The 18,984-nt window shown below is 40.0% G+C and overlaps 1 protein-coding gene across 13 annotated transcripts in view; it reads left to right on the forward strand.

The window, feature by feature from the left end:
* CDK8 (cyclin dependent kinase 8) overlaps positions 1-18,984 on the forward strand; it is a 120,595-nt gene that overhangs the window by 92,402 nt on the left and 9,209 nt on the right. For 6 of the 13 annotated variants that reach the window (XM_060128804.1, XM_060128814.1, XM_060128809.1 and 3 more), the window contains 6 exons: positions 1,914-2,057; positions 4,482-4,551; positions 5,358-5,430; positions 8,018-8,115; positions 8,729-8,807; positions 8,931-9,089. In XM_060128804.1, the coding sequence (XP_059984787.1) occupies positions 1,914-2,057; positions 4,482-4,551; positions 5,358-5,430; positions 8,018-8,115; positions 8,729-8,807; positions 8,931-9,089 (623 nt within the window). Of the gene's footprint in view, positions 1-1,913; positions 2,058-4,481; positions 4,552-5,357; positions 5,431-8,017; positions 8,116-8,728; positions 8,808-8,930; positions 9,090-11,381; positions 12,660-18,984 lie in introns of those variants that run through there. The other 7 variants (XM_060128807.1, XM_060128812.1, XM_060128808.1 and 4 more) reach the window with 4 other exon arrangements.

Below are 18,984 nucleotides of genomic sequence, written 5' to 3' on the forward strand. Positions count from 1 at the left end.
AGAAATTTATCCGAAGTAATAGCCTGATCAGCTAACTCAAATTCGTGATTAATGTCTGGATTTGAAGAAGGGAAGGATGGTGAAATTGATAGAAGGTGAAAGATAATAGAAAAGATAGGAAGAGAGAGGTTATTTAGGGTAAAGTTAAGCAAGGTTCAGTAAAGTAATTATGGAAATCCTACTTTCCTGACTTTTTTTTTTAAAGCAACATAGGATAGCTAAACTATTTACTTACCTCTCATCTTCCTTTACATGTTTTATTTTTTTGTTCGAGTTTTCATAACGAAGCTGAGTTGTTACAGCGTCTCTTGGGTGCTATGAGTAGCGTTTTACAGATGCAGACTGACCCCCCCCCCCGGCCCTCTTGGTGACCCCACTCAGCTTGCCTATCTTCCCTTGGATTGAGATGATCAAAGGTCAGCTTCCTATGGGATAACCATGTATAAAGAATAATCACAAAATAATTAATTTTCCCGCTTACTCTCTGGTAGTAAAATGAAAATAGGTTGGCTTTTATTTCTTGATGAGACTTTTCCATATGGTAGTGTTGGCCAGACTTGGTTCTCTGATGGGGGAGAAAACTGATGGGCAGACAGTGTCATTTTTAAAATCACTTGCTGTAGTCTCATTTGTCATCTTAAAGTAAATAGATGTTTAACTTGTTACTTTGAAATGTAAGTGTGATAATTTTACATTAAATTAAATATCTATATTCCAGTTGTAGATTTTAGGAATTTTCAGTTATCTATAAATTAACATTTTTCCCACTTTCTATTTAAGTGACCATTATTAACATACCTGACTAATCGGCCTTAATAAAATAGTGATGTTACTTTGTCCTTCTGTAGTTGTGTTTACCACAGTATTGGTTAGGTCAGTGAGAAACCACTTACTGAGTGCTGCTGTGTGCACAGCATTGTGCTGAGTGTAGGGAAGTTACCATGGTCGATTTAGGGATTTGTTGAGTAGAAATGGAGGCTTGCAGCTTCAGATTCCAGGTTGGCATGTATATCTTTCCACTGCCAATAGTTCTCTTAGTAAGAATTTAATGTGAATGAAAGTTAGCCTGTATCTTAAAGTGAGTGAAGGAAATTTGTTGTATAAAGAGGAATCCATTTGCCTGGCTTTTAAATAATTCTTATGAATTTGTCACCTCTGTGCCTATTTAAAGGTAGTATTTTGCCCCATATTCTCTTGTCTTTATAAAACACTTAAACTTGCAAAGTCTGAGTCTGCTATAGCATGGAGAAACACTTGAACAAGAAGCTCTTCCAGTATAAATACTGTTTCATTAGAATATTTGAGGCTAGGCATTGTCTTTTTCTTGTTGGAACAGTACCTTGCTAACTAGTGCTAACATGGCAGGATAATTGTTAAGCTTCACAAATTAATAAGTACATAAACTAGATAGGAATAAAAAATATTTTTTACCTCAAAAAATGGTGCTGATTGTTTTTGGCAAGTATGCACAATTTCACAGGCTGTTTGGGTTTTCTGTTTGTTTATTTTTTCGTTTCGCTTTATTTGTTTATGGTTCCCATGTTCCATCTGCAGCTTTGTATGTATTTCACAGATAAGGTAATGTTTGAAGCACTTACACTCACCAAAATTTTTAGGTAATAAATTCGATTAAACTTGGACTGAGACCACTGGGTGGGATGGAGGTTTAACAGGGAATGAAACACTGGGGTGGGTGGGGTGGGAATATGTATGTACAGACAATATTCCTTGATATTTATAATTGCTAGGAATTAATATGGCTTACTAGGGGAGAAAAAGAACTAAAAAACACTCCCTGCCAACATAAAAATGCATTTTCTTTTGGAAAGAACCACTTTATTTTCCTCCTTTCTTTTTTCCTTTCCTTTTTTTTCTTTTCTTTTCCTTTTTTTTTCTTTCTTTTTGTTTTAAAGATATTTGGGCTATAGGGTGTATATTTGCAGAACTACTAACGTCAGAACCAATATTTCACTGTCGACAAGAGGACATCAAAACTAGTAATCCTTATCACCATGACCAGCTGGACAGAATATTCAATGTAATGGGATTTCCTGCAGGTACACATTATGTTTTTGTTTTTGTTTTTAAATCACTGTTGTTTGAACTTAGATATCTTCATTGGAAAGGTGTATATTTTTAGCTGATGAAAGCTACTCTTACTCAATTCTCTGTGTTGATGACTTGCATTAATCAAAGACCCATAGAAATAGCAAAATTTGTAGAGTTCACATATTAGCATAAAATATTTAGGGGTTTCTTGAATTTGCAGGGTGTATTTTTGTTTGGTTTTGGGTTTTGTTTTGTTTCATATTTAAAATGATTGCAATATCTGTATTTAAAAGGTGCCTTTAGTTCTCACCATTGGAGATGAAATAAAATTCAGTAGTATATATTTTTGTCTGGCAATCTATATAATAATGTCATTACTTGGTATTTGATTACAAATTTTGAACAGTATTTCTGTTTAGGGCACTGTGCAGTACATTGTATTGAATAATAGCGTTTTTTGCTATATAACTCTTGTCAGTAAGAACATTCTTTGAAGTTAGAACAGTCAGGATGGGAGTGAAGGGCTCACATTGCACAGTGGCCATGCCTGCACTGATTGCAGCAGGGAGGGAGTTGTTGGGTGTCCCGTCACAGGCTTTAGATCTCTAGCTACATCCCAGTCCTTTGTGCCACAAGACAGCCGTTCATCACCCACCAGAAACTCTGCCCAGAGGTCCAGAATAAAGAAAATTTGTTTAAAACCCCTACATAGTTCTGGCTAGTCAAGTACTTATTAGACGTTATTTCTTATTATGAATTTTTCTTAGGTCAGTAACTCAAAACTAATACAGAAATATCTGGGAGTTACAATTCCACATCCCTTGTAAGTGTTAATTATCAGTAAATGCAGAATAACTACCTTTCTCCAAAATTGACTGACATTTCTACAAAGATTGCTTTGTTGTGATGGGAATTTCATTTATTCACTAAATATTTATTGAGCACCTGCCATGTTTCAGGCACTGTGTTAAATATGAAATATTGTTCATATAACAGACATGACTCTTGCCCTCTTGGAGTTGACATTGAACTGCTCTAAGGAGAATGTTGAGAGAATGGGAGTAGTTTGAGTAATGGGGAGAATGGCCTTTTCTTCCCACCTCTGAACGTACCCATCATTTCAGAGGCCCCAGGGGAAAGAGCATGGCTTACAGGGGTGGAGTTGGGGGGCAGCCTCCATTGGTGATGGTTCTAAAATAGTTCTTAGTATGTGGTTCCACAGTTAGGGTAGGCTTAGCTTATAAGGAACCTAAAAGGCAGGCAGCAAAAGTTAGACTTGTGCTAAAGAATGAGACTCTGTGATAAGTCCTTGAGAACTAGTGACATGGCTTATGTTCAATCTTAGATTAGTATGGCAGGGGTATGTAAAAATCAATTTAAGAAAGGTAACTCAAGTCAGGAAACCAGCTGCTTACCTGTAGCGGTACTCCAGGTATAAAGTGATTTGGTTGGAGAAGAAAGAATAAAGATATAATTTTTGACAGGAAGCATGTAATTGAGGAAAGAATAAAAGATTATCTCAGGATTTCTAGCTTGAGAAATTGAACAAGGAAGTAGTTAAGGAGAAAATGCCATTTAGGAATTTAAAGTATGTGTTTAGTTTACAATATGTGATATCTGGAGGTTAGGTAGCAAATATTTTTATAAGTCAGTTGAAAGAAAAGCAAACCTCTGAAGGTCATTTAAAAGCTGAAGTGCTGTGAAGCTACCTGGTAGAGTGCGGGCACCTGTGGGCTCGCAGTGAAGTGCCCTGAGGGTGACAGCAGGCTTCTAAAAAAGCGTGTGGTGTCTGAGTAGCTCTAATGCCAGCAAGACTGATCTAGGCATTTCCCACCTAATGTATCCAGTAGCTGGAAACTAGCCAAGGCACCAGCTGACTTGTTAATATGCTAGTTGCATCCTATTCTGTTCCATCTCAAAGAGCTGCTACTGCTTACCTTGATGACCACATAAACCAGTGTATTTAATGAGGGGAAAGTGAGGAGGGCCGTAGGAAAAGAGGTACAGCTTAAAGCTACTGAGGGGGAAGATAGTACACTTTTTGTTGAGGAGATTGGGTGCTGATTTAACCAAGAAATTTGGTGGAACAAAAGTGGTTTTACAAATAGAAATAGAACTATTAAATAACAGAAATATTTGTTTATAACTTGTTCCTCTGTTGTTACAGAAATTGAGGTAACTTATAGTAAAACATGTAGAAAGTAGGCATTCAAAAAGTAAAGTTAAAAAGAGATAGATTGAACTCAGTACAAGGTATGGGGAATTGCATTTACATGTTTAAGATGTTTACTATAGCTGACCATTTATTTGAAGTCTGTGCTTTCATGGAAGTTAAAAGTATAGGACAGGTAATGAAAAGTGAAGTAACCTTTATTAAAATTCTTGAGAATAGGAACCTAGACAATATAAAATTATATCAATGTATTTCACAGATAAAGATTGGGAAGATATAAAAAAGATGCCTGAACATTCAACATTAATGAAAGATTTCAGAAGAAATACGTAAGTTGGAAAGAAAATAGACCTTTTATTGATTTTTGCTTTTCTAGAATTCTTAGTATAAGATTGAATACTCAACATGGTAGAATACTCAACACAAGATCATTCTATTAAATAATTTTACTTATTTAGTCTAATAAATACTTCTGCATTATGATAGTCTTCATTTCTTAAGATGTTTGAATGGTGATAGAAAGAAGGTGACTATCTTATATTAGCTGATTTGGATATGAGAAAAAAGTCAGTTCATTTCTTTCCATATTTATTACTTTCTGGAAGCTGTGCATCCATGGAAAGTATCATAGCTGAAGCAGTAAGAGACTGAAATAAACAAACCTTGCTGATAGCCACCTGCCTACCCACCCAGGTTGGTTGTAAATTTAAGTACGTTTTAATGGAGAAGAAGGAATATTTCGTTTATTCTCAATGTAAGATCAAGGGGATTGGGAGAGGGATTTTATAGACCTGTGACAAATTTTTTTAAATTTGTATTTATTTTAAACTTACTAATAAGGCTGAGTTAAACTCTTGACCCATATGTTATTTAAGATAATTGTTGAGATAGCATTCATGTGAACAAAGCCAAACAGTGTGTACATTATTCATGAAATTATCTTGCATTTAATCCACAGTATCCATTCAGAAGTGACTGGTGTGAATACTGAATGGAATATAAAATTGATTGAATACCATTTTCAATATATGTTCTGTGTTGGTTATCATTAAAATAATTCTGTTTGGAAAAACTTCAGCCAATGTAAAATTAACCTCATATCTAATATAGCTATTTCATAGTATTTCTCTTTCAGGTATACCAACTGCAGCCTTATCAAGTATATGGAAAAACATAAAGTTAAACCAGATAGTAAAGCATTCCACTTGGTAAGCATTAGAGAAAAGTACTAAACAGTACTAATGCATTTTTTTCCCCCGGTAAGCCCAACTGAGGCTTTTTTGAGTCAATTTCTGTGGTTACTCAGCACTCTTAGAGTTCTTTAATAGTAATACTAATGCAGAGATCTCGTTGGTGCATATAGTAAAGATATCAAATACTTGTTTTTCTAAACCCATTAATTAGAAAAATTAATTCGAATTTCTAATTAATTAGAAAAATTAATACTAATTTTTCTAAACATTAATTCACAGACTTAATGTTTGGTTACATTAGATTTTCTAAAGAGAGTCAGTGTACCAAGTCTGTCAAGTCATTTTTAAAATTCCATTTATTGGTTTTCATCAGTTATTTTAAAATTTCAAAGAAGAATCAAGATGAAAACAATCCCACTGTTCAGAAATAAGCTTTACAGATTACCTCTTTATAAGTTTACCTCTTATAGACTTGGCTGTTAAAGGTCCTTCAGGGACCTTTATGTGCTTTTTCTGGAAGAATATGAGAAATGTAGTATATAGATAGTATATAATGGAAAAATGATTTGACCTAGAATCTAAATGAATCTGCACTATCAAGGTAATTTGTGACATTATATTCAACTATTGTCAGTTTAAACTTGTTTACAGTAAACTTTCCATTTTTACATCATAACAATTAAAAATGTTTTTCAGTTTTCAAAAAAAGTAATATAAAGGGGGAATTTGGGGAAGCGGGTTATATTTTGCTTGGCTTTAAATTCTTTTAATCCTTTATTCCCAGTATTTTTAAATGAGTTCATTAAATGGGAATTTTTTTACTTTGAAAGGATTAAGCTTTCCTTTATTACAGTACCAGGCCCCTTGGCAAATATTTCTTGTATTTCTGCTTTTTCTTCTCCTTCTCCTCTTCTGCTTCTGCATCTTCTTCAGTAATTTTTTATCATGTTGTGTATCATACATTTCATATCTAATCAGCAATTTAAAAAGCAGTGCTTAACTGACCATATTACCACACAGTGTATTATTATCCAAATCATGGCTTCTTATAATGTACTTAAAATAGTACCCAAATTGGAAGGTAAGTTAGATCCTTCAAAGTTATGGCCTTATTTATTCTAACAAAATAATGATAATAGTGGTAGAACAAAAGTCACAATTTAGGGGAATTATCTTACGTCCCCCCAATTGACTGCTACTCAGTCTAGTCTGAGGAGACTCTCGCTACCACCACCACCAAAAAGTGTAGAGAGATAGGCTTCCTTTACAGCTTACTTGCTTGTTTTTACTAGGGTGACCTATCTTGGGTGGTTCCATCTGAAAGCTCTAATACAATTCCATTAAAACTGTTGAGTATTTTAAGTAGCAAATGCATGCTTTTCCTTTCAATCTCAAAATAAATTGTGCTTCCACTGAAATATCAGCTCATTAAAATTAAAGTCTCAGCATCCCAGCATTTCATCTGCATTTAAAAATATTTTCTGTCCGTTTGTTCTCTGATTGTGTCATCTCCCACTGTCTCCACATGTCTGCTAGTTGCTTGGTTTTCAGAGTATGGTCATAGGTTAGCAGCACCAGAGATATCTGGGAGTTGTTAGGAAGTGCTCCAGGGATGACTCTGGTGTACTCTAAAGCTTGGAAAACACTGCATTAGATCAGAGATCTAAGCTAAGAGACTACTGTTTAGATCATCTCTTAAATCACATATTTACATCAAATACTCTAGTTCATAGAGCCTTCAGTAAATTATATTTCAGCCAAAAGATACTGAGTTTTCACGTTAGTGTGACATTGCTTTATGTAATAATAGTAATAATAATGGCTAACACTTATATAGTGCTTTCTTTGTGCCCAGCACTGCTATAATTGCTTTCCACATATTAACTCGTTTAATTCTGAAAATAAACTTATGATAAAAGGTACTGTTTTTAATCTCCATTTGAGAAATGGGGTTACAAAGTAGTTAAGTAACTTGTTCAGAATCTCTCAACTAATAAATTCATAGCTACACCTCTGCACTTCGCGAGCTCTGTGCCAGCCACCACATTTATTCAGACCAGCACGGCACTGTCAGGAGGACTCAGACGCCCGTGCTGTCTGGCAGGGCAGCTCCAGCCACGTGTCCTTGCTGGCATGACTGAGAAACTGATTTCTTAATTGGTTATTAATTAATTAATTTTTAATTTGGTTTAATTTGGTTATAATTCATTTAGATTTAAATCTAAATAGCCACATGTGGCTGGTGTATTATTTGTGTTATAATAAGTTTTCCCCCTTAACAGAAAATACAAGAATTTTAGTCCCATTTTAAATTGGATATAGCAATTTAGGGAAAAGGTCATTGGTTTAGAGTAAGAAGACATAAGTTTAGTTACTTCTTGTAGGAGAACCAAGTGAGATAATGAATCTTAGAATGACTAAAATGTGAATTATTACATTAAATGGAACAATTGGGAGGTTTTTTTTTTGTTAGTTTGGGGGAATAAATACCCTCCAAATTCTGGTGTTATTCATCAAAAAACATATGCCTCCCAAAAATGTGCCAAAGAGTATAAAACAAAGAGAAGTAATGCAGTGATGTGTTTATGATTTGTGGTTTCAGCTTCAGAAGTTGCTTACCATGGACCCAATAAAGCGAATTACCTCAGAGCAGGCTATGCAGGACCCCTATTTCCTAGAAGACCCACTTCCTACATCAGAGTAAGTGATCAATTTATTAACTCACTAGCATGATAGACTTCTTTGCTGCATGCTTTATTTTAGTTGTCAGCTCCAAGTTGCCATTGCTCTCACATGGGGACCCAAGGAAATCCTTACGAGAAGTGAAAAAAGCTCTGATGACTGAAGTGTCGTCAGGGGTTTTACAGCTGTCACTCCTTCAGACTCCCTGAGCTGGCTCACTGCTTGCAGTTACAGTATTGTGTTCCAGTTGCAGACTCCACTCCCAAATATATTTGTGTTTCCATACTCTCATTTTAAATGCAGTTTGGAGAGTAAAATAGTGACATTCCAGCTGGAATCTATCTTTTGGTTGTGGTGATGAAAAAGGAGCCTGGGATCAAAGAAGAAAGCTGAGTCCTATCAGATGATTATTGATTACTTTTATACAATGAAAAGCCCTCCCCTGACCTGCTGTGATGTCACTGCTTAGAAGAAGAGATTCATTGCGTCACAGAGGCATGAAAGGTGCTTATATCACAAATAAGCAGGCAGAGAGTCCATCTTAAAAGATGAAAACAAAAACCACTTAAATGCAGCATTTGAAATATTGATTACTATACCCGAAATCACTTTTCTTTTTTCTTATGATCAGCGTTTTTGCCGGTTGTCAAATCCCTTACCCCAAGCGAGAATTTTTAACAGAAGAGGAGCCTGATGACAAAGGAGACAAAGTAAGTATTAAAGTGCGCTTGGCCGCTTCTTGTTTGATTCGGTGCCACTCTGCCGTTTCCTGGCTTGGACATGTTCTGTTCTCCTCCTGAGCTGAGCTTTATTTTTGTGTTTAACCACTTGAGAAGAACCAGCAGCAGCAGCAGGGCAATAACCACACGAATGGGACCGGCCACCCAGGGAATCAAGACAGCAGTCACACCCAGGGGCCCCCGCTGAAGAAAGTGAGAGTCGTCCCTCCTACCACTACCTCAGGTGGACTGATCATGACCTCAGACTATCAGGTACTTCCCGTCTGTTTCGCATTGACCTGCCTTGTCAGTATTGCATGTGGGCTTGTGACCACTGGAAAATGCGACGTCGTTAAGAAAATACCGACCTTTACATGCCTGGGAAACACGTTGACATGAAGAGTTATTGGCATTGAAAGCACTTGGTGGTACAGTAGAGGGGGCTTAGCCAGACTTGACATGATCAGACGTAAATTACGCCATTCATTAACTCTGTGACCTTGGACAAGGCTTTAGCTTCTCATCTGTAACATGAGACGGGCGAAGCCTAACCTGCCGTTGCCGTGGGAACAGCTGTGGTGAACTTCAGCACCCAGCGTACAGTGGGCGCTCAGGAAGTGATGCCTGTCGTTTCTGAAACCACAGTGATTAAGGACTCAGGCTTCCAAATCCCAGCCCCGCCACTGACTTCTGGGCAACCTTGAGTAGGTGGTTCAGATGTTCTCAGTTTCCTCATTTGTCGGATGGATGTGGATGATGGTCAGCGTGAGGCTGTGGTCAGGATTCCATGAGCGGACGTGAGCTAAGGACAGTGGCCGGCCCGACTGACAGGCATTTAGTAGATGACACCACTCACCTATTCGTTCTTACTATCGTCGTCATCATTAGAATTCTTAGTAGCGTTCACAGTGCACAGGACACACTTCCTGAGTGCTGGTGGTGGTGCTGGTGGTGACTGTAATCATGGGAAGAGCTTGCTGAGTACTTACCAAGTGCCAGCTCTTCTACTAAGTGTGAAACAGACATCATTTCCTCCAAGCGTTACAACTCTGTGAGGTCAGCATTATTGTCGTTTCAGAAAACTGAGGCTCTAGAGGTTAAACCCCTTTCCCGTGTTCACCCCACGAGCTGGAGGCAGACTCGGGACGCAGACTCAGATCTGCTGGGGGTGGCTCCGATGCCACTTGTGGATCCTCTCAAGTGACATGGTCAGGTCCTTTGCCGACAGACCCATTTTGAACATCGTGTACCACCTCCCTGCTGGTTCTAATCCTATTCTCAACTGATCTGGATTTCAGTGTGGAAGCATACTGAAAACTTGACCAGTTAGAGTTATTTCCCTACTAAAAGAGAGAAAGAGGTCTTAGTAAACTAATACGGCTCCCAGAGCCTGCGGCTCCACCTCAAGAACTAGATATGAACTCTTTGCTGTGGTTAACGGGAGGTCCGGCCCACCAAACCCTGGGAATCATCGTCTGCCCGAGTAGTAATTGTCCTCCTGTAAGCTCACAGACAGGCGTCTTGTGGGTTGATGTTTGCTCCACTACCTTTTCCTCCCCACCTGGAGGGAAAGAACGCACCTGTCGGCACGAGGATTGTTTGCACGCCCAGGTGGTGCGTCCTGAGCGTGAAAATGGAGCAGGGTGGAGCATGCTGCCGTGCTTCTGTTTGTTGACGTTATTATTGTGGTGGTTTTTGTGGGTGGTTTCAAAAATAGCATTTCTGACTACAATTTCACATGTCCACTCTTTTTAAAATGTTATTTTCGCTAGGGCTGGCAGAATTTCAAATTACATGATTTATTAAACATGCTTTGAAAGAAGAAGGTATTAAATCACGGTTAATCTTTCGTAGTGTTTGTCTTGGGGAACTAACAGTATGAGAGAGAGGTGCAGGCGTGGGAATAGCAATAGGAGAGATCAAAACTAGAGGACTCTGAACGCTGCCCCTTGCACTGTTTGTAGAATTGAGAATACCACTCTTCTTACATTTTAATAATTGTAACTTTACTTTTGTATATCACTTGTAGCAGAAAGTAAGATTCATTAATGTAAAGGGCGTAAAAATATCTAATGCTGAAGAAATGATTCTGCGGTACCCTTTTTTGTCATATTCATTTTTGTTCTTTAGTCATGCGTGTGTGCTGAGAGTTTTCTATTGAAGAAACAAGCATGTAGATTAGCTTTGAATTTCTTAATGTACACATCATTGAGTTCAAGAGTAAGCATCCCAGGCAAGTTAGTTATCATTTATCAGGTAGATACAAAACAGCATAAAAGGGAGTTCCTGTTATAGAAAAAAACTGAACTGCACAGCACAGTAGTAAGACTCAGCTTAGTGTTATTTTACCAGAAATACTTCTGACCTTCATAAAGAAAAGCTGATATTAAAAGATTTGGGGGTTTTGTCATTTTAATTCTAAAGCCAATACATAGCACAAGACTTTTAAAATTCTTACTGCCGTAAAATAGAAGACATTTCAACCACACATAAGCCTTGCTGGCTCAGGATACAGCCAGCGCATAGAACACCTGAGTCACATCTGCCCTCCCTCTCCTTTTCCAGCGTTCCAATCCACATGCTGCCTATCCCAACCCTGGACCAAGCACATCACAGCCACAGAGCAGCATGGGATACTCAACTACCTCCCAGCAGCCTCCACAGTACTCTCATCAGACACACCGGTACTGAGCTGCATCGGATACTGTCCGTGCACTGTCGCTGTGCTGCAGGGCTGCCTGCGGCTCTCGGCGGGAACCTGGAATGGGCCATGAGAATGTACTGTGCAGCCACGTAGTCAAATGTCCGGTAGCCGAGTTCCACCACTTTTCACAGATTGGGGTAGTGGCTTCCAAGTTGTACCTTTTTGGAGTTAGACTTGAGAAGAAAGTGCTAGCACAGTTTGTGTTGTGGGTTTGCTACTTCCATAGTTTACTTGACATGGTTCAGACTGACCAATGCATTTTTTTCAGTGACAGTCTGTAGCAGTTGAAGCTGTGAAACATGCTAGGGGCGAGCATTTGTCGTTGTATGTGGTGAATTCTTCCAGTGTAACAACATTATCTGACCAATAGTACACACACACACAAAAGTTTAACTGGTACTTGAAACATACAGTATACGTTAACAAAGTAACCAAGACTCAAAATGAGATTATTTCGGTACACCGTTCATTTTAGTGTCTTAACAGTGGGTTGATTCGTTTTCTACATTAATCAGTGTTTTTTGACCAAGAATACTGCTTGGAATTTTTTGAAAGTACAAGAAGCCACATAGTTTTTCCAGGAAGGTTTCAAAACTCCCAAAGATTGATTTCCAACTTATGAGTTTGTTTTTACTTTTAATCTATGACTTGACTGGTATTAAAGCTGCTATTGATAGTAATTAAATATGTTGTCATTGATATAAACCTGTTTGGTTCAGCAAACAAACTAAACTGATTGTCATAGACGGTGTTTCATTTTTCCTGTTGGTGTTGCTGACTTGTGAGCATGCTTTAAAGATGAAAAAAGCATGAATGATAACTTCCTTAAAAAGGTGCGGCATCCAATTCAGATACTTTGTCCTGATTTGAAAGCTGGTTGGTGTAGTGCTACTAAAATTTTGTTCAGTTCATTTTCTTTTTAAAAACTTGTTCGCACGTTGTTTAGGGTGCCCTTACTTCAGCAAAGGAGAAGGAGTAGGAGAGCCTTAGAATTTTTGAGGAAAAAAGAAAACCTATAACATACAATGTACTGTATCAAACTATTTTACATGAATGACACAAGTATTCTGAATTTAAAGAAATTGAACATTGTTAAAAACAAGGTGTTACGTAATAAATTTATTTTTCATAAATCAAAATATGGAGTCAATTGTATTTTTATATACACAAAGGTGTTTTATTTTAAAACGTGCCTTAACAGGTGGCCTCCAAATAAATCTCTTCAGTTGTTTTCATTAATAATATCTAGATCTTCTGCCTCCATAATGAACTAATGACTTATGGTTTAGATACGGATTCGTTTCTTTGTTACACTTAGTGCTATAATACAAGATGTGAAATAGACACCTTTCTAGTAGAAAGAAATCATAATGAGCCTTCCATTTCTAGAATAATGCCAAATTCTGTGATATGCTGAGCCTACTTTGACTCTTTTATCCCAAACAATTATTTTTACTTCCTCCTTCGACACAAAATACAGAAGATTAAGAAACTACCATACTCCTTTTCTTAAAAATTCAACTCATTCATATAAAGCTATTCTAAAACATGTTAAGAACTGAGGAATTCCGATAGTGAGTGGCCTGACCCTAACGGTAACGGTGGTCTTTAGGAGCTGAACCCGTGTTTCCGTGTTGAGTCTTCCCACCCCAGTTCTGCACACGATGCCCAGATCTGGCTACAGAGTTCCCCCGCTGTGTCACCGCCGTCAGTCTTACCTGTATTTCCCTTCCGCTCTGATTGTCTTCTGCTTTTTTCTCCCTGCCTTTAATGAAGTGCTTTTAAACTTAGTGTGTATGAGAATCATCTGGAGTTTTCTGTCTTCTCGGGGTCTGGCCCCCGAGGTTGTTTTGGTAGGGTTGGGGTGGAACATGGAATCCTCGATTTCAACAGGGTCCCCAGTTGGTTCTGATGCAGTAGTTGAGGGACACGCACGAGGAACGCTCCCAGGCTGGTCTAAAGCTTGAGCAAACAGTAGCAGTTAAGTGGCTCGGAGAGAGGGCTGCTCTGTTGACAGCCATCTTCTCCTGCGTGAATTTCAAAAAGCAAAACCCACAATAACAAGTTCCACTTGAAGTGTTGGAAACGTCTCGGGCACGGTCCTCAGATTTCTTTATTCCTTTATCAACCCCCATTCGCTGAGCAGCCCTGCCCAGTCTTGCTGGTGACCATCAGATTCACAAGTCCAGCCTCTTTCCTCCCTGAGCTGCAGACTCATATATTTAACTGCGTCTGTGACAGACGACAGACACCCACACCTGCTGTGGTTCTCTAGCCCGCTCCCTGGCTCTGCTTCTCCACGAAGCACCTCTCATCCACACCTGACTGCTTTCTGTCCCTTCCCTGTTCCATCCCAGGCCTCTCCTCTTCACACTTGCTCCCTGGCTGCCGAGTCCCAGATTCCCAGCCCAGACCTGTCAGGCACATCTGACCCATGACTCAGATTCTCGCTAGACTGAATGTACCCAAACTTGCCTCCTGCCTCGACCGTCCAGCCTGCCGTCCTACAGACTTACCCGCCTTCCCAGTTGTCCGAGCCACAGGGAGACCTTGGCTCCATACACGCGCACGCCCACGACCCCCTCCACCCCACACCCGGCTCTTCCTTCAGTGGCTCCCAGCTGCTGTCTCCTCCCCCTTCCCCGCACCTGTCTTCTTCGTCACAGCAGCCTGGGCGGTCCTCCTGCCGTTCCCCCTCTCACCCCCATCCGTGGCAGCCAGACCCCTTACTGTGCCCAACAAGGCTCTGCGTGTCCTGCCGTGTCTTTCCCGCCCCGTCACCTGCTTGCTCCAGCTCCAGCGCTGTCCTCGCTGTTCCTGGAACCTGCCATGCGCTTGTGGTCTCGAGACTTCTGCACTTCCTATTCCATCCGCATCTGTCTCTCCCCAGCTTCTCAGCTTCCTCCCTCACCTCTTTCAGGTCTGCTCAGATCTTATCTTATTAGAGGCTCCTGCCTTGCACTGTGTATAAGACTGCAGTCTGTCCTCGTCTCCCCACACCAGCCAGCATCCTGCCCCCTTGGCCCGGCTTTATTCTCTACATGGCACTGACCATCACTAACGTACACTTGCCTCTTGTTTTTCCTCGCCCCGCCCCAGAAGGTAAACTCCACAAAGGCAGGTTTTTGGTTTTGTTTTTAAAATGGAAATATTATTGACATACGACACTATGTAAGTTTAAAGTGTACAGTGTGTTGATTTGATACTCATGATTCCACCTATATGACGTTCTGGAAAAGGCAAAACCATGAGGTCGGAAAACAGAGCAGTGGCTGCCGGGGTGCAAGAGTGAGATAGGGATTGACTGCAAAAGGACGTGTGGGAATTTCTCTGAGTGATGCAGCCGTTCTGTATCTTGATTTTTGCTGCGCAAGTGAATGCAGAAATCCTCAGAACTGTGTAGGTGAGTCTTAGTGGCTTTAAACTCAGCCTTAATAAAAAACAAATAGGAAAAAAAAAGCCTACAAAATCCAGTGTTGGCAACTGGAATGCTCATACATTATTGGTGGGAATATAAAAAACAGCCATTTGGGGAAACAATTTGATGGTTCCTTATAAAGTTAAACGTATACTTACCATATGACCCTGCAATCACACTCTAGGGTATTTACCCAGTGGAAAGGAAAGCATGTCCACACAACAGTCTGTACATGCATGTTCAAAATACCTTTATATTATAGCCCGCAAATGGATGTCTATTAACAGATGAATAGATAAATTGTGAGATATCCATGCAGTGAAATAAATTATTCAGCAATAAAAATGAAAGTTTCGTAGAATCTTGATTGTAGTGGTGGTTACACGTGCGCATATATGCGTTTTTCAAAACTCATCAAACTGTACACTTTAAATTGGTGATTTGTATGTAAATTGCGCATTAAACTTGATTTAAAATTTAGTATTTGTAAAGCTTTAGCACATGCCTAGCTTTTAAGCGTGCATAAGTGTTAGCTATTATTAGTGTTTTCTCCAAATGGAAATCCGACTTTTTTCTTAAGACTTATAGTATGACCTAGTTCTAGCAGGTAAGTTAAACTTGGAGTCATTTCATGACCAGACGTTTCCTAGCCTCTCACGAATCAGCTTAGAGTGTTTCAATGAGCGAAACGGAGAGCTAGCGCATTGATAATCCCAAGGCTGGAATATTCAAAGGTCCCCCTGAATTCAGTAGTCTTCATTAAGATTTTTTTGTTTTAATTCTGCAAGGGTTTGGGGCTCCTGCTTTTCTAAAGTGTTACTAAACAATTAATACAATCTTCATCTCATGTATGAATTTGCTCATAACCTGAATGTTCTTTGAGCGAGCAAGAGAGTTGAATTCACTAGATATTTACTGAGCATTTGGTAAGTGTTTGATAGTCCGTTAGGACTTGTAGCCAAACAGAACTGAAACAAACCTCAATCGCTGTCCTCAAACACTCAAGGAACTACATTTACAGTTAATTGAGGAGTCAGGATACACACAGGAAACACAATAGTGGACGCCATGACGGGATCAAGCACTAAGCAAAGGGCTGGAACCATGACTCTCCCGTCTTGAGAGGAAGCGGCACTGTGGGAAGGGTTTGGGGTGGGGAGGATTGGTGTGGAGCATCTGAAGAACACGGGGCTTGGGGTCAGAAGACCTAGGTCTTGGCCCTGCCGCTTACTTAATGTCAGCCTTGGTCAAGTCATTCACCTTTTCCAAGCCCCTGTCAATAATAAGAATTGTAATCGTAACAATGATGTTTTCACTGTCACAGAAACGCCAGAAGGCATTGCGTAGAGCAAACTATGCATCACGCTTCAAAGTTGCGTAATTAGCTTTATTATGTCGCCTGGACCCTAAAGTTACAGCGAATGCCTACCACGTGACAGGCACTACGTGAAGCCTTTTACACATAGAATTACTCCTCACGAAAGCTTTGTGAGTTAGGTAGTATTTTCCCCCATTCTGCAAATGAGAATAATGGAGTTCTGAGAGACCGTGCCCTGCTCAAACTTATTCAGCTATGTGACCAAGTCAGATTTGCTTTACCTCAGCTTCCAGGACTCAGAGAAAGGAATAAGCCTAGGAATGTCATACAGGGTGAAGTGTGCATCTGTCCAGAGCACAGAACATGTCCTGGGCAGCAGGAGCCAGAGATGAAATAAATAAGCTTGTGGGCTGCCAGCGAGGGCTGTTTTATTTTCAGATGAAGTCATTTCTTGGTGTGCTTTCCCATTTAAATTACAAAGTGCAAAAAGAATTTGTATTTTACTAGTTACTGATAATGTCTGTTGAAAGCATACTCAACAATATAAGGGATTTTAAAACCTGACGCTGGTTCAGTAGGCCCTAAAATCTGCTTGATTAATATGCGGTAATTGCTTTTCCAGTTGAATTTCTGCACTGGCGGAAAATATGCTCTACATAGGCAAAAGCAGACAACTACAATTTTTCTCTGATGTCGTCAGAGGCTTTCACTGTGCCAAGTTACGCAGGACTCCTGTGCACGTCAGACTCCTCCGGGCCCCTTCTTCCTCCAGCTGCTATTACAGTGACTGTGTCCACATGGGCTGCAGCCATGTTCGGGCAGGTGCTTTGCCGGGGCCCACGGCAGTGGAGCTTCTCTGATGCCTCATCCGTGCAGAATGCTCGTAGGACCCACTCTGAACTCAGGATACGAGGGGCAACTGATACCCAGGGTGTTACCCTTGACCAATGGATTAAAAGAATCAATGGCGGACTTCCCTGGTGGCGCAGTGGTTAAGAATCCGCCTGCCAATGCAGTGGACACGGGTTCGAGCCCTGGTCCGGGAAGATCCCACATGCCACGGAGCAACTAAGGCCGTGCGCCATAACTACTGAGCCTGTGCTCTAGAGCCCGTGAGGCACAACTACTGAGCCCACGTGCCACAGCTACTGAAGCCTACGTGCCTAGAGCCTGTGCTCCCCAACAAGAGAAGCCACCGCAATGAGAAGCCCGTGCACCGCAACGAAGAGTAGCCCCCACTTGCCGCAGCTAGAGAAAGCCCGCGTGCAGCAACGAAGACCCAACGCAGCTAAAAATAAATTAATTAATTTATAAAATTAAATTGAAAAATAAAATAAAGAGTTAAAAAAATTTAAAAAAAAAAGAATCAATATATAGATGCTTCCTCCTTTGATCTCCCAAAGCAGAACAGTTTGGAGAGGCATTTCGTAAGGCACTTTAGAAGGTCTTGACAGAACTGAGCCCCAGTCACCCACGGTGGCAGCCAACTGAATAATGCATCCTTGAATTGGTTTTCCTTCCTTGTTCTCTCCCTCACCTGACACTACTGCTCCCTGAGATCACATTCACACGTAAATCAACTGCGCACAATGCTTTGTCTTGGCTTCTGCACTGGGGTAGCATGGAATCCAGGCTAAAAAAGTGTGTTCAAAAGATGTCAGCGGTGAGGAAGCCATTGTTGGTCAAGTAGGTCGTGCTAGGCTATGCTTCGCAGTAGTATCAATTTACTAAGATTTTCCCTGTGGTGGTTTGGGATGAGCTACAGGTGGGTCATTGGATTGGATTATGAAGAAGTTGGGGCCCTTGAACAGTATGGGAACAATATGTGTGTGTGTGTGTGTGTGTGTGTGTGTGTGTGTGTATACAAAGAAGATGTGTGTGTATGTGTATTTTTACATATATACACACACTCATCTTCTTTATCCATTCATTCATTGATGGACACTTAGGTTGTTTCCATACCTTGGCTATTGTGAACAATGCTGCAGTAAACACGAGGATGCAAATACCTCTTTGAGATACTGATTTCATTTCCTTTAAACAGATACCCAGAAGTGGGAATACAACCGTAGTTGTATTTTTAATTTTTTGAGGAACCTCCATACTGTTTTCCATAGTGGCCGTACCAATTATTGGGCTGGCCAGAAAGTTCAGGTTTTTCCATAAGATAATGTAACAGAAAAACCCAAACAAACTTTTTGGCCAACCCACTACACTCCCACCAGCAGGTGCACAGGGACTCCCTTTCTCCACACCCTCACCAACACTTGTTATCTCTTGTCTTTTTGATAATAGCCGTTCTAACAGGTGTGAGGTGATATCTCACTGATTTGCATGTTCCTGATGAGCAGTGATGTTGAGCACCGTTTAATATACCTGTTGGCCATTTGTATGCCATCTTTAGAAAAATGTCTCAGTTCTTCTCTCCATTTTAAAGTTGGATTCTTTGGTTTTTTGCTGTTGAGTTGTGTGAGTTCTTTAAATATTTTGAACATAAAACCCTTTCCAGAGATATGATTTGCAAATATTTTCTCCTATTCTGTAGGTTGCTTTTTCATTTTATTAATGGCTTTCTTCGCTGTGCAGAAGCTTCTTAGCGTGGTGTATTGGGTTGGCCAAAATCTTATGGAGAAACCCAAATGAACTTTTTGGCCAACCTGATACTTCCACTTTTATTTTACTTTTGTTACCTTCTCTTTTGGTTAGTGTCAAATCCAAAAAATCATTG

This window comes from Lagenorhynchus albirostris, chromosome 18, assembly GCF_949774975.1.
Source record: "Lagenorhynchus albirostris chromosome 18, mLagAlb1.1, whole genome shotgun sequence".
Classification (NCBI taxonomy): Eukaryota; Metazoa; Chordata; class Mammalia; order Artiodactyla; family Delphinidae; genus Lagenorhynchus; species Lagenorhynchus albirostris.